Genomic DNA, 13,808 nt, shown 5'->3' with positions numbered 1-13,808 from the left:
TTGCACGCGATTGTTTTTAATAAAGACTCACGACTTCTGTATCAATAAAAAGTAATAATATAGTAATTTTAAATACACAATCGGGACACAATCAGGACAGGATAGGGCATCACAAGACATCACGACAGTACTGTCATGACCACTACGTGATGCTATCCAAGTCGAAACGTCAGAAATAAAGAAGTAAGCAGTACTGTGGGTACTATTTACTTGCAAAAGTTTTTTTTATTGCGTCATATTCCGATTGTATATTTAAAAAATGTGTAAATAACGCGATAGTTTAAAATTAACTTATATAGTAATTCATTTCATATGTTTTTTTTTCTGAAGACCATAAATGAGGGTTTGTTACAAAGTAAGTATTAAGTTTTGAGACCCCTGATGTCGCAAGGCTACATAGGCTATAATAAGCGTTTACCATCAGACGAGTTATATTAATGTTCGTCACCTTTGTGGTACGAGAAAAACTTTATATTAAAATTATTATTTGCTCAGTTATATAAAGCTGGCAATGTTATATATACAAATATTTTTTACTCAAAGTTTCCTATCGATATTTTTAGAACTGCGTGTAAACATCAATCAATCTTTTTGAAAAATTCCAAGTCAAATAGTACTGTGGGCATTGCATTCGTGCTCCCAATATTGTATTGACCTGAAATCTTTATAAATTTAATTTGTGATTGAACTTTTTATAAATATTTATATTAAATACATAAAAAGGAAAGACTTGATTGTTTGTTTGTTTGTTGTAATGGATAAACTCAAAAACTACTCAACCGAATTTAATATTTCTGTTATCTACAAAAAGCTACATTATTAGCAAATAATATAGACTACATATTATTTTCGGAAATTCTGTCTACCCGTGTGAAACCGGGCCAGATAACTAGTTGAATATATAATTCTTGGCAACTTTCAAACTATCATTATTCGTCATCATTTGTATCTTTCATTGTCATTTATTTAATATGTTCAATGTTTGGTAATAGTTATGTACTAATATTTACTTATGCTACTGAGGTGACAAACAAGCATACGGCCCACCTGGTGGTAAACGGTTACCGTAAACCTATGAACGCCTGGGGCAATTACGCGCGCGTTGCCCTTCCTGGAGAAACTTCTTTACCGCTTTTTTCAAGAATCCCAAGCTATAGTCTCTTGGAAAAATCTCGAAAGCTTTGTACTAATAAAAAAATTTCTTCTCGTATAATAAGTACCTATCAATTATTGAAATTTTCTCATACATTTTGTATGAATACTTACTTTAACTTCTGTAGATGCACTCTCTGATTTCGTCGCCATTCTGTAAAGAAATAAAAAGTATATAATTAGTCTAACTTTTATAATTTTTGTAATTGAAAAAATATATTTTGAAAATGAAATATATTTTAAAATTATAAATGTAAATTGTTATTAATTATAGCAATTGACAATTAATAATTTACAATTATCACCTAAATTAATGATAAAGTTTAAATAAATATTTAATAAATATGTTTCCTTCTTCTCATAATTGTTTTTCACGGGTCCCGTCTAGTATTGTTGTTTATTCAATTGTTTCCGTAAAACTAGCCATTACCTTTTATTTGACACTATATTAAAGGGGATCAACTATGAACTTTTGCCAATTCTCATTGCCAATTTTCAGTGGTGTGTTAGACAAACAAACTCATAAAGAGTACATTTATATATTTACTGTTATTGTTACTGATAATTTTAAAACATTTGAACTATTATAGTTTGTACAGTGGTGGGTACGTTGCTTTGCGTAAATAAGGGTCCACGTTCAATGTTCGACACCCAATGGGGGTCAGTTTAGTAAATGAACTTTTTTTAATTGGTTCCGGTCTAGATGCTATGCATTGTGATACCAAATGTTTGTTGCCTGGTTCCTTATAACACAGGGTATCCTAACTTGAGGTATACTAATTATTGTAATAAGAAGAAATTTCAAATATCATTTTGCAATGAGTAAAATACAAAAAAGTTCTCCTTTCAACCAGCCTGTTACAACGATTTTTCTGTCTGAAACAGCCCGTCTTTCAATAATAATAATAATAGCAATACTTCCGCATAATTAATGTTCCCTGTTTGGCCCAATTTATGCAATGAATCACTAAATTGGCACCAATATTGCCTTTTGTTACGTCTTCTAGATAATACTCCAAGTCCCCTCATCACTTGCATTAAATCTAAACATAACATTAGTTCATTATGAAACTGTTTACTCTGTATAGATTAATAAGGAAACGACACCCGTTATTTATCTGTTACAGATTTTAATCTATAATCTGTGCCTTAAATAGAACTATAATTCTATTTGACATACTATTTTAAGCTATTTAACAAGCATATCTCGATTTCGGGTATACTGATGTCCAGAAGTGACAAAATTTTACAGGAACTAAACTTAACAGGAGAAAAAACCGAATATAAACTAATTACGATAGTAGATCCTATTGATTTTATTATTATACTTATTTATTTAACTTATTTATTTTTTAAATAAAAGTTCGTACTTTTATTTAGTGATATTAGTAAATAGATAAAATAAATAAAAAAGTGACTGATTTTTATCACTACTTTTTAATTCAATTGAAAATACTATAAAAAACGACAATGCGACTTTCTCCGTGATTAACTCGATATTATCCGTTCTGTTGTTTATTTTCTAAAAATCTTTTTAAATCTAGGTCGTATGTAAAATTTTAAGTTTGCGAACCAAATAGCTTTTTAAAGTGTAGTAAAATATCAGTCAAAATGTTCGCCCACAAAGAATATAATGTACATATAACGTTTTCCTTTAATAGAATTTACTATATAATAGGATTAAACTCTTTGACAACTCACCAGGCTTTTATCGGACATAAAATTTACAATGGTTAATAAATATTCTCTTTGCTGCATCTATCAATATTAATATTTGTTAAAAATCTTTCTTTTGTTTTCAGTAGTACATATTTTTAATCTAACCTATTATGATCAAATATACTGTATTCTAGTTGGGGGAAAAGAGGAGTCTCCGAACCCGGTGTACAAGCATAATAGGTAAAGCTAAAGTACTGAATTAATTTTGATAAAATTTCTATGAAACTAATCTGTAAGCATAAAAAAGAACTTTCCAAATCGATTTATGGATAAAGTTATAAGTTATATACATAAGTTATATATATAATAAGTTAGATACTGATAAAGTTATGAGATAACAAATATATACAGCCGAATTAAAAACCTCCTTTTTGAAGTCGGTTAAAAAAAGACAAGGCAAGTAAGATCTTTTAAATAGCGAATAAAGTCGTCTAGTTTTATTATTTTAATTCTCTCAATATTGCTGTAACTGACTATACTAAGGAGGCTTAAAATATTAAGCGTTGGACTATAAAAATAACTAAGAATGTTGTACCATTCCGTACAAAGTCCATTTGTTTTACGGCACGAAGATTTTGAAACGGTCACGTTTTATTATAAAATCAAGCGTATACTACTATTCAGTAATACTACTAGTTACCCGTGTGAGGGAGGTGAACGAATCAAGAGTTTCTAAACTACTTTTATTGTATAAAGAAGCCTGAGACGGGGCTCACCAGATAATAGACAGACTAATTACATAGGTTAGAATAATGTTATTGCCTTTCAAACCATACGACAAAGTGATCAATCATTTTCAACCAACTTAAAAAAGAAGAAGGTTTTTAATCTCTATTGTGTTTTTTTTTTGTTTGGTAACCACATAATTAGTTATAAACTGATTTAATTTTTTTTTATCTGAAAGGATATGCTTACAGATTAACTTCATATTTTTTTTTTATCAAAATCGGTTCAGTGACTTAGTTTTGAAATTAAAAAACTGGTTGTCCCACAATTGTAGTCGGTTTTTCGTGGAACATGATCCTCATAATTATTAAGTAAACTAGACATAAATTTTAAAAATTCAGAAGGTTGTTTTGAAATTCAATCTTGAATCCTCGCACCGTCCTGAAAATATATAGGTAAACCTTGTACCGATAATACTTTCGTTTCAATTACATCTGCAAATATTTTGTTACCAAGTATTTGTAGTTAATATAGATAGAACAAGCATATAAGAAATATCAGAAAATTAATTTATCTAAAAAGCTTTGCATTTATTGCGTAACTATTTTTATAATAATTATATTCATAGAATGAAAATAAACAAACTAAAATAAAACTAGTGTTTAGAAATGCTATAGAAATTCGTTTCAACGACCTATTTAAATTGTACTTTTTTAATTGCTATTTTTTTTTGTATTAATTCAAAATAACCGCTTTTAGGGGGCTCCAAAAACACCACTAAATAATCTGAGATAGCTCTTAGAAATCAGTCAAATAGCCGGTTTTCGTATTTAAATGTTGCTAGTCAAATGATAGTCAATACTATCAAGAATTCTCTTTAAATTTTATAGATCTATAAACTATAGCCATTCCTACTTTCACTCTCTCAATATTCTAGCTCATAAAAAGTACTGACTAGGAATAACTCTTCTTAAATGTAATTCACATTATTGCATTTACAGAAACCGCTAAGCTGCCGACTGGTAAACTTGTGCCCTACTTTTGGCCGGAACTTAGTGCTTTAAGCTGGACTTCAAACACTAAGTTCCAGCCAAATCATCTAACGAACTTACCTAAATTTACAAAATCGGAAAGTCATAAGAATCCATAAGTATACAGATCACATAATCAAAGTACATAATGTAAAATTTAAAACCTTCAACCCCGAAAATCATTAAGATACTCCCCATTAAATATATCTAAACAACATTTATATTATATTTAAATATAAAATATATATATTTGAAATTGTTTTCCTATTATATTAAAATATGTTACGTTAAAGTTTTATGTATGATACACGTAAATCACACAAAGGTCCACTACCGACAAATAATAAAAAATATATTTTAATTTACTCAAATCAAGTTAAAATTTCGATAATTAACGGCTGCAATAATCACCGTGTTTGTCTTACTCAAAAAGTGCTATACACATAAAGTACACAATGCTTTTTACTTAAACCCATACCAAAAAATTTACTGAAGTATTGAACAAATTACAATTTTAGTATTAAAATTATATAGAAATAATAAAAATTTGGTTTTATTTATTTATTCATTAGTACATATATGTGTACATGGCGGACTTAATGCTAAAAGCATTCTCTCCCAGTCATCCATAGAGAAGTGTCAGAATACTTTTTTTTAGTTTTTATGGTAGAGATTATGATGAACGAAGTCTTAATGTAAACACGTTCCATTACGCATGAAATTTGGGTTCCGAAACTTTATAATTTCATAGTAGACTCCCAGAGGTCATACCTGCACTGATACACGGATCAGTGCTGCATTGTATATTGATTGACCATAAACAACGGACATTGTCGGTACGTGCCGCAATCCGTTCTCTATGCGATTTATAATGCTATAACTTAGTTATAACTGGGAGTTATTGCGCGCAAAATTAACTCTAACGGTCTAACGTTTTCATTATTTGCATTAAGTGTCATAATTTACAAACATTACTTGGGAATATTTCAAGAGATATTAAAGATTTTGAATTCTTATTTAGGATCACTGACATAAGTTACAGCGAATTTCGATACAATACACTAGTGGATTACGGCTAACTATTCTTACAATTAGAGGCAACCAAAGTGCTTAAAAAATATTAAAATAGAATTAAATTATTAAATAAAAATATTATTAAATTGTATGAATACATAATATTAGATCATAGATCAATTTTAATTAAATCTTTCTATGTGATTATAATTATCTTAACATTAATTTTCTATCATTAAATAAAAAAAATTCTAAACATAGTTGATTCACGTAACTTATATAAACGCGTTTTCTACCTGTCTTTTAATTAATTAAGGCGGAATATTTTAATATATTAAAAATAAATTTACAATTCCAGCCAGAGACACCAAATTAGAAAAAGAGTTTATAATCCTTTTATCAGCAAAAATACACTAAATTTGTATTTCTAAATGACTGACAAATGCATAAAATATATTAAAACTGTTCGTTGTTTTGGTACACTGACCTGTAATTAGCAAACAATATTAGTTTGACAGTCCATCAGTAAACACATTACATGTCTCTCATCATCTGAGTTTGTGTTGGAGAGAAAATAGCTGACCAGACTACCGAATACCAATCATTACCACCTACTATGGGAGAAAAATGGGTTAGCTCACCGAACACGGATGGACTTAGTCGAAAAAATCAAAATAAATATAGGTCACTATATTTAGAAACACTAGAATCTTATTTTTATACAATGGTGTCTTAAACTATTTTATTTCATTTCATTAAGATATTACATTGCCCCCGAGTATTGGACGTGAAGATCTTGGTAAATTTCATTTATTCTCGCACGATATAATCATTTTGCATTCATTAGTAAATTGTTAAATTGCACTTGTAAATTACATTGTTAATGCATTTTAAATATTGTAAGCAAGGGTGGACTTATCTCTGACAGAGATCTCTACCAGTCAACCAAGCGCAGTTAGAAAGTATGTTGTTAGCGGGCAGCTGAAGTGCTACAACTATGTACATATTTAAGTAAAAAAATTAAAAATAACTACCAATAGTACAAGATCTGTATAATTTGGGGAAACACAGCGATGTGGATTTTATTATTATTATTCTTACGCCTTATTCTTCAATATTTTATCCTAACAATAAAATACATATTATATAATGAACAATATTAGGAGTATAATGACACCATTAATCAACAAAATATATTTTGATATGCAACAGAATGCCTTGATCTATGCTCTGAATAATAACAGCAATACAATCATCATCATCTCAGCCATTATCTGTCCACTGTAAACATAGAACATATTTTAATCTGTAATTTATGTTACTATATTTCACTTGGATTCTTTAATTATATTTTTATGTTTCTGGCACAATGAAAAGTTAAATAAATGAATAGACCTCCCCCTAAGGCATTAGGAACTGTCCTGAGTCACCTGCATAGCCGTGTAAGTCACGACATAGAATGGGCCACCCCTTCCTTACCCATGAATGTCGTAAGAGACTAAGGCGACTTATGGTTGAGTAATAGGTCAACCATAAGTCCATATTAAGCCTTAATAATAGCATCGTCCCTCTTAAAACATCACCAAAAGCCTAACTGCGGTTGCCAACCCATCTATCAAGCAAATTAACTACTGGCAAAAACCCTAATATTCATCATATCAGCCTTTAACTGTCCACTTTTGAACATAAGCCTCCCTCTTGGAGGATTTCGCTACTAGTTGCCACACTTGGCAGGCGGATTGACAATGGCAGTTACACTTTGGAGATATTTTAAGAGGGATGCTTTTGCCCGTCCTTTGCCCTCCCTTAGTCTCCTCTTACGACACCCACGGGTAAGGAAGAAGTGGCCTATTCTATGCCGAAACTACATTGCAACACGAACCCCCTAATGGTAAACACTAATACAACATCAAGTACGAAATAATAAAAAACAATTTATAAATATGTGAATTAAAAACAATACAAAAGTACGTCTGCAGTATAATGTGTTTTTACAATAATTATAACGTCGAACGCCTACATAATCCAATAGAGGCATGGCAAAAGTCCAATCTAAAATTCCCTTGCTATTTTCAATTAATGTATAAATTTAACATGCTATAACATATAAATCAAAACGCATTAACTTTTATGCGCAAGACAATAACGTTAGCAATAACGGTTAACGTAACAAGATCCGAGTAGCATCGTTACAGTTTGTCCGGCGAAATAACGACACTGTTGCTCGTTTTATCGCATAGAATCGCACACTCCACTCTGATTTTTCAATGTCCTGATCTAGTGAATAATAAAAAAAAAAATAACTTGTCAAGAGCATTAGGCAACTGTCCAAAAGAATATTCGAACATTAACCCCTTTCGGTTAGTATATAGCTCTTATGCACATAATGGAAAGATTCACGTCATAATAAACTATTTTTTAGCGGGCAAAAGAACTAAAAATAGGACTCCGCGCAGCTATAAATCGACGATGCCACACTCAAATGCAGCACTATTTTATAGTGTTGGACTCGTCTAGTTTAGTAATCGAAAATTCATATACAAAACACATCTGGTTGAAAGGTCAAGAAACTCCTTAGTTTTAATAAATCGTCAATTTTTCTCAGCCATAATTATTCTATACTGCCGTGTGGTCCTGGCATATAATGGGCCACCCCTTCCTCTTCCGTCAGTGTTGTAAAAAGCAACTAATGGTCGAAGGATAGGCAGCAGCATCCCTCTTTAAACATTACTAAAAGCCTATCTGCAATTTTCAATTCGTTTTCCAAGCGTAGCTACTACTGACAGAACTCGAGTTATGGGGAAGGCCTATGATCAACAGTCGATCTTTAACGTTTTATATAATAATTACAAAAAAAATAAATATAAGCCTTATTTACGTGTTTGTCGTACGGATTTATGTTTTGTTACACATAATTAGTTATTTATAACATTGATCTAGATCGTTGACGACTTTAACTATAAAGCGCACATCGTTTAGAAACTAGATCAATGAACTAATAACGAGCAACCGTGGCCAAACATTTTATAGCACTGGACAATATAACAGTTTACAACGGGTTTTTCTTTAAAGAATAACTTTGATAATATATTACTGAGCTGCAAGGAAATACCCTACGTAGCTTGTTTGTGGCGCATAACCGCACACTGTGGCTATAACTTGTGCAAAATAATGCCATGCTTCGAGAAATCCCGCCAGCTTGAAAGGCAAATTCTGTTCTGTGAGATAAGTTCATCTGACGGAGATTTCCGCTGGTGATAGTCTCTCGATAATATGATCTTCGACGCGTAAAATACCGCCATCTGTCTGCGAAGCGATGGGAATAGTGGATTCTTATTATTCTATTTCGCATTCCTACTATAAGTCTCATAAATTATGACTCATTTTTATTTGCAATCGAAAATTTGTTATTGTCACGATTTTTTTATATACAACATAGAATAGCAAACAAGCTGACGACCCACCTGATGGAAAGTGGTAATTGTTGCATATAGACATGACCACTACCATGGACATAACAGAGTATATTGTTTCGCCCATAACATCCTTCGTGCGTAGCCATTTCTAAGGTCTGAAGTGTTATAGCAATGTACCCTGTCATTTCACTGCCATATCCCACCCTTTAAACTGAAACACAGCCATGCAAACAACTGCTTCACGGTAGAAACACGAATAGGACAGAGGTGTCCATGCAAACGACTTTTGTACAAAGTCTCCCTCTGGTGAAACGATATTATCAATATTTTATTGAACCAACAACAATAAAGAGAAATTAACAAAAAAAATCATTACATTTACTAATTGCTTCAGCCACTTTTGTTACTCGGCTCATAAAAACCCTAGTTTCAAAAAATACTTAACGTCTTCTTCAGACAATATATTACGTTGATTACATAGATTACGATAGGTCTAGTCTAGATTTCTCGGCAGCCATTCATTTTCTCACTACAACTATTTCGCCACTTTTTCATCCGACTATCTTTCGACATACCCGATCCAGCCATTGTAAGATTTAAGACGAAATGTGTTTACGTATATTGTGGGAAAAAAACATTTCATAGCTACAGCTAGCATTTTTTATGCAACTTAGAATTATAGACATCGCCCATAGACATGAACATAAGAGAGTATACTGTATACCGCCCATGATTCATGCATTGTGAAGACTGAGTATTGTTATGCCTTATCCCACACATCAAACCGAAACACAACCGTGCAAACATAACTGCTGCAGAAACACGAATAGGACAGAGATACCCAAACAGACGAATTTTGTACAAAGTCTCTCCCTGGTAATACTTTCTAATATACTTTCAATTTGACTATTCAGTTAATAGTTCAGTACATGAGTCATAATAAAAACAACACTATCTTAAGCAACTGTTAAAAAGCTTTATGCGAGCTGAGTCCCAATTCCCCTTGCATTATAGCGTTCGCAGCAAAAATAACATTCATTCCGTACTTGTCCAGAGCGCAGAGATAAAGAACTATTTACGATAATGAATATTTGTAGAAGATAACTGTGTCTACACGGGAAAATAAGTATTTTAATTGCATTTTTATTCTGCAGGAATTAAAACTCTGAATTAAAACGGGACTGTTTAATCTGATTTTCACGTCACTATATATTTTTTGCCGTTTTATTCAGAACAACATTTTAAAAACTTCAGCATCGTGCATGCGTGCAAATTAAATGTTTTTATTTCATAATCTACATTGTTATTATATACTTGTATATTACACTACATTGCCATGTGGTCCCAGTATAGAATAGGCTACCCCTTCATTTCCCGTGGGTGTAGTAAGAGTCAACTAAGGTAGGGCAAGGGGTGAGCAGAAGCGTCCCTCTTAAAATATCTCCAAAGTCTAACTGCAGTTATCAATCCGCCTGCCAAGTATGGCGACTACTGGCAAACCCCCAAGGGGAGGCTTATGTTCACCAATGGACAGTTAAATGCCGACATAATGATATTACATTGTATATTATACATAGGTATATAGGTATATTGATTAATCGTGATAAAAAAGTATCCTATATCATTCTCCACTCTAAGTGCCTACTACATGTGATAATTGCAAAATTTTATGACCATTGGTTAAAAAAAATGACAAAATATAACAAATAAACTCAAAATTATAATATTAATATCCGTATTAAACTTACATTTATATTATTCAAATTTATTGAAATAGAATTTTAATACAGAAACAGGAACAACGTAAAATTTAACTCAAAAGGGAAAATGTAACTTTATTAATCATAATAATAACTACATTACTCTGTACGCCTGCCACAGACGAAATCATGTAATAAATACATTATAATTCTATCAACAAAATAATAAGTACATAATACATAAGTAATATAGCTTAGAATCAAACGAAAACCTATCAGTTTTTAATCAATGATAAACGATAAACATATAAATAATTTATTTTCTTATATGTTTATATTTACCAACTAAAGATCTTGACAGTTTCCCATCATTTACATAGGGAAGTGAGTTTATTCGATTGATAATGATGATATTACTCGTTAACTTCCCATTGCTGAACATAGGCTTTCCTCTATTGGAGTTTGCAAACAGTTGCTATGCTTGGCAGGCGAGTTGGCAATCGCAATTAGGCTTCAATAATGTTTTAAAACAGCCGCTGCTGCCTATCCTTCGACTATTAAATTCCTCATACGGCACCCATGGGCAAGGAAGGGGTGACCTATGTATACTGTGCCGGGACCACACGATGGATTCGATTGATATTTGTTAATTAAAGTAATTAATTTATTATAGATTATTACGTAATCGTAACAGATACGTTTGGGTTGAAAGGAATTGTTAATAACGGGATCTAACAGTCTCATTACTAGCAATATAGCCTATCAGAGAAGGTTCACGCGGTTCCCCCTGGAACCCATCATAGCTAATTCTAGTTAAATTCGTCAGGATGGGCTAACTGACCTGCTTTCATACTCATCAATCATCTATCACTGGTTCCCCGCCAGTGCATACCGATAGCGCAGACGGGGTTACCATACCATTATCACTCATTAAAAAACCCATAATTACATACTCAAGGAACAGAGCAGTACGCTCCAATAGACAGACCAAACTAAACACTTCTAAAAAGTTCACAATATTTTTGTAAGAAAGAAGAAATTTTCTCAAAATTCTTCGAGTATTTTCACAGGTATCTAATGAAAGCTTTGCCATTTGGTATATTTCAGTTTGCTTACACTGAACAGTTTCCTTCGTCGATATAAATTAGTTTGTTTAGGTACCTAACCACTCTACAGTATTCCGTTTTAAGTCTAGTCTGTAAAATTGTAAATAATTACATATAAATGAAAAAAAATATGTATATAATAAATACAATAGTAGCCTTAAATTTATTTATGTACATATTGGCTATTGTTTGATCTACAAATTTGATAGTTTAACTATAATTATTCATAAACCATTATGAGTTATTGTTATGAGTAATTAAGATGAGAGTATTTATAACTGGCAATTTATGTAAAGCAAATTTACATCTGTACTGCTCCGGAGCCCGTTTTCTCATAAAGTAAATCATCAATTATCTGTTACGTCTACAGAGTAAATAGTTCAGTTTTAATTTTGGGATGTAACAATAAAATTACAGGATACATAGACATAACACCTTAGTCCGTTCATCCTCACCTATCATCTCTCACCGCCGCCGCCAGCGAATACCGATAGCGGTGGCAGGCGGGGTTACCATTCCATTTTCACCCATTAAACGACAACTTAGTCCTGAGGAATGGCATGAATAATACTACTAATAATATGAATATGAAAGTTTGTTGTTATTTTTTTTTATGGGTGAAAATGGTATGGTAACCCGCCTGCGCTAACGGAATACACTCCGAGCACCAGTGAAGGAGATAGATAAGAATGAAAACAGAGCCAGTTAGCCCATCATGATGAATTCATCAGGAATTAACCATAATAGTTTCCAGGGAGAACCGCGAGGAGGTCGACCTGGTTGGGTATATTGCTAGCAATGGGATACTCAGTCTCCATTACTAACAATCCCTTTTCCCCCTTCGATGTTTATTACACAAAGAAACTTGCATTAAATTTAATATACGGATAGATCATATTATTGATTAATACGTGTTTAATATTAATTCACTGGGGATTAACTAGAACGCATTAGAAAACACTTAATACATCATCATATCATGATCATCATCATCATATCAGCTTTTAACTGTCCACTGCTGAACATAAGCCTCCCCCATAAGAGAAGGTGCATGTTCAACAGTGGACAGGACAGGCTAATTGGCAACCGTAATTAGGCTTTAGAGATGTTACAGAGGGACGCTGATGCCCATGTCTCGCCCTCCCTTAGTCGCCTACGACACCCACGTGAATGGAAGAGGTGGCCTAGTCTATGCCGGGACCACATGGCCAAGTTAATACATATACACAATAATTATGTATATGTATAATTGAGTTAATACATATATACACAATAAAATTGACTGTTATAAAATTCATATACGCATTCACATTTTTGCCTCTGTATACAATTGTGAATTAATAACGTAAAAAATGCGTTCATTCCAGTCATTACTTCACCGATTAATCAACAAAAACGATATTCAATAGTGAAAAACAGAAACTCACTGTTAATGTTTTGTATTGCTTTATGTGAAAAGGGTAACCTTTTTGTAATTTATTGGAACACAAAACATATTTTCACTGTAAATCTATTGCTCAGAATATTGATATGAAATAAAACAGTATTTAATACATTAAAATATGAATCATTAATAATTTTAATAAATATCCACCATGGTTGCATTCTAATAAGTTCGGTGAATATGGATATAGCATAGTATACTGTTACTTTAATCCCCATAAGAACATTCGAGAAAAGTTTTTGGCTCTCCTATTACTGTTTACAATCATAAGAATACTTATTTCTAATTTTATTTTTGCCTTCAAATTTATATAAACAATAAAAACGTCCAATTATAAAAGACTTCGCTTTTTTTCGAGGAAAAAAATGCTCGTAGAAAAATACTTCGAGAGACTAAGACTTTTCTCGTATTTTACTTGTCCATACAAAATCTTAATCATAGGGATGCCTTTGTCCCATTGCATGACCAAAACCTTATTTTTAACTAAGATTTTTAAACAAAAACGTCCAGTTATGTGCATACTTTAGATGTTTTTTAAATATACAACGCGAAAAACAAAA

General features: G+C 32.0%; 1 protein-coding gene across 2 annotated transcripts in view; it reads right to left on the bottom strand.

Moving 5' to 3' along the window:
- The window catches only part of LOC113520284 (FK506-binding protein 5-like), a 44,121-nt gene that overhangs the window by 17,182 nt on the left and 13,131 nt on the right, over window positions 1-13,808 (bottom strand). The window contains exons 1-2 of one of the 2 annotated variants that reach the window (XM_031914594.2): window positions 1,458-1,563; window positions 1,267-1,306 (exon numbers count right to left, since the gene is read on the bottom strand). In XM_031914594.2, coding sequence (XP_031770454.2) covers window positions 1,267-1,305 — 39 coding nt within the window. In that variant the 5' untranslated portion in view covers window position 1,306; window positions 1,458-1,563. Of the gene's footprint in view, window positions 1-1,266; window positions 1,307-1,457; window positions 1,564-13,808 lie in introns of those variants that run through there. The other variant, XM_026905561.3, reaches the window with a different exon arrangement.

The sequence above is a fragment of the Galleria mellonella genome, unplaced genomic scaffold, assembly GCF_026898425.1.
Source record: "Galleria mellonella isolate WM207_F2 unplaced genomic scaffold, CSIRO_AGI_GalMel_v1 utg40, whole genome shotgun sequence".
Lineage (NCBI taxonomy): Eukaryota > Metazoa > Arthropoda > Insecta > Lepidoptera > Pyralidae > Galleria > Galleria mellonella.
The sequence above is the reverse complement of the archived record's forward strand: the minus strand, read 5'-3'. Positions and strand labels throughout refer to the sequence as shown.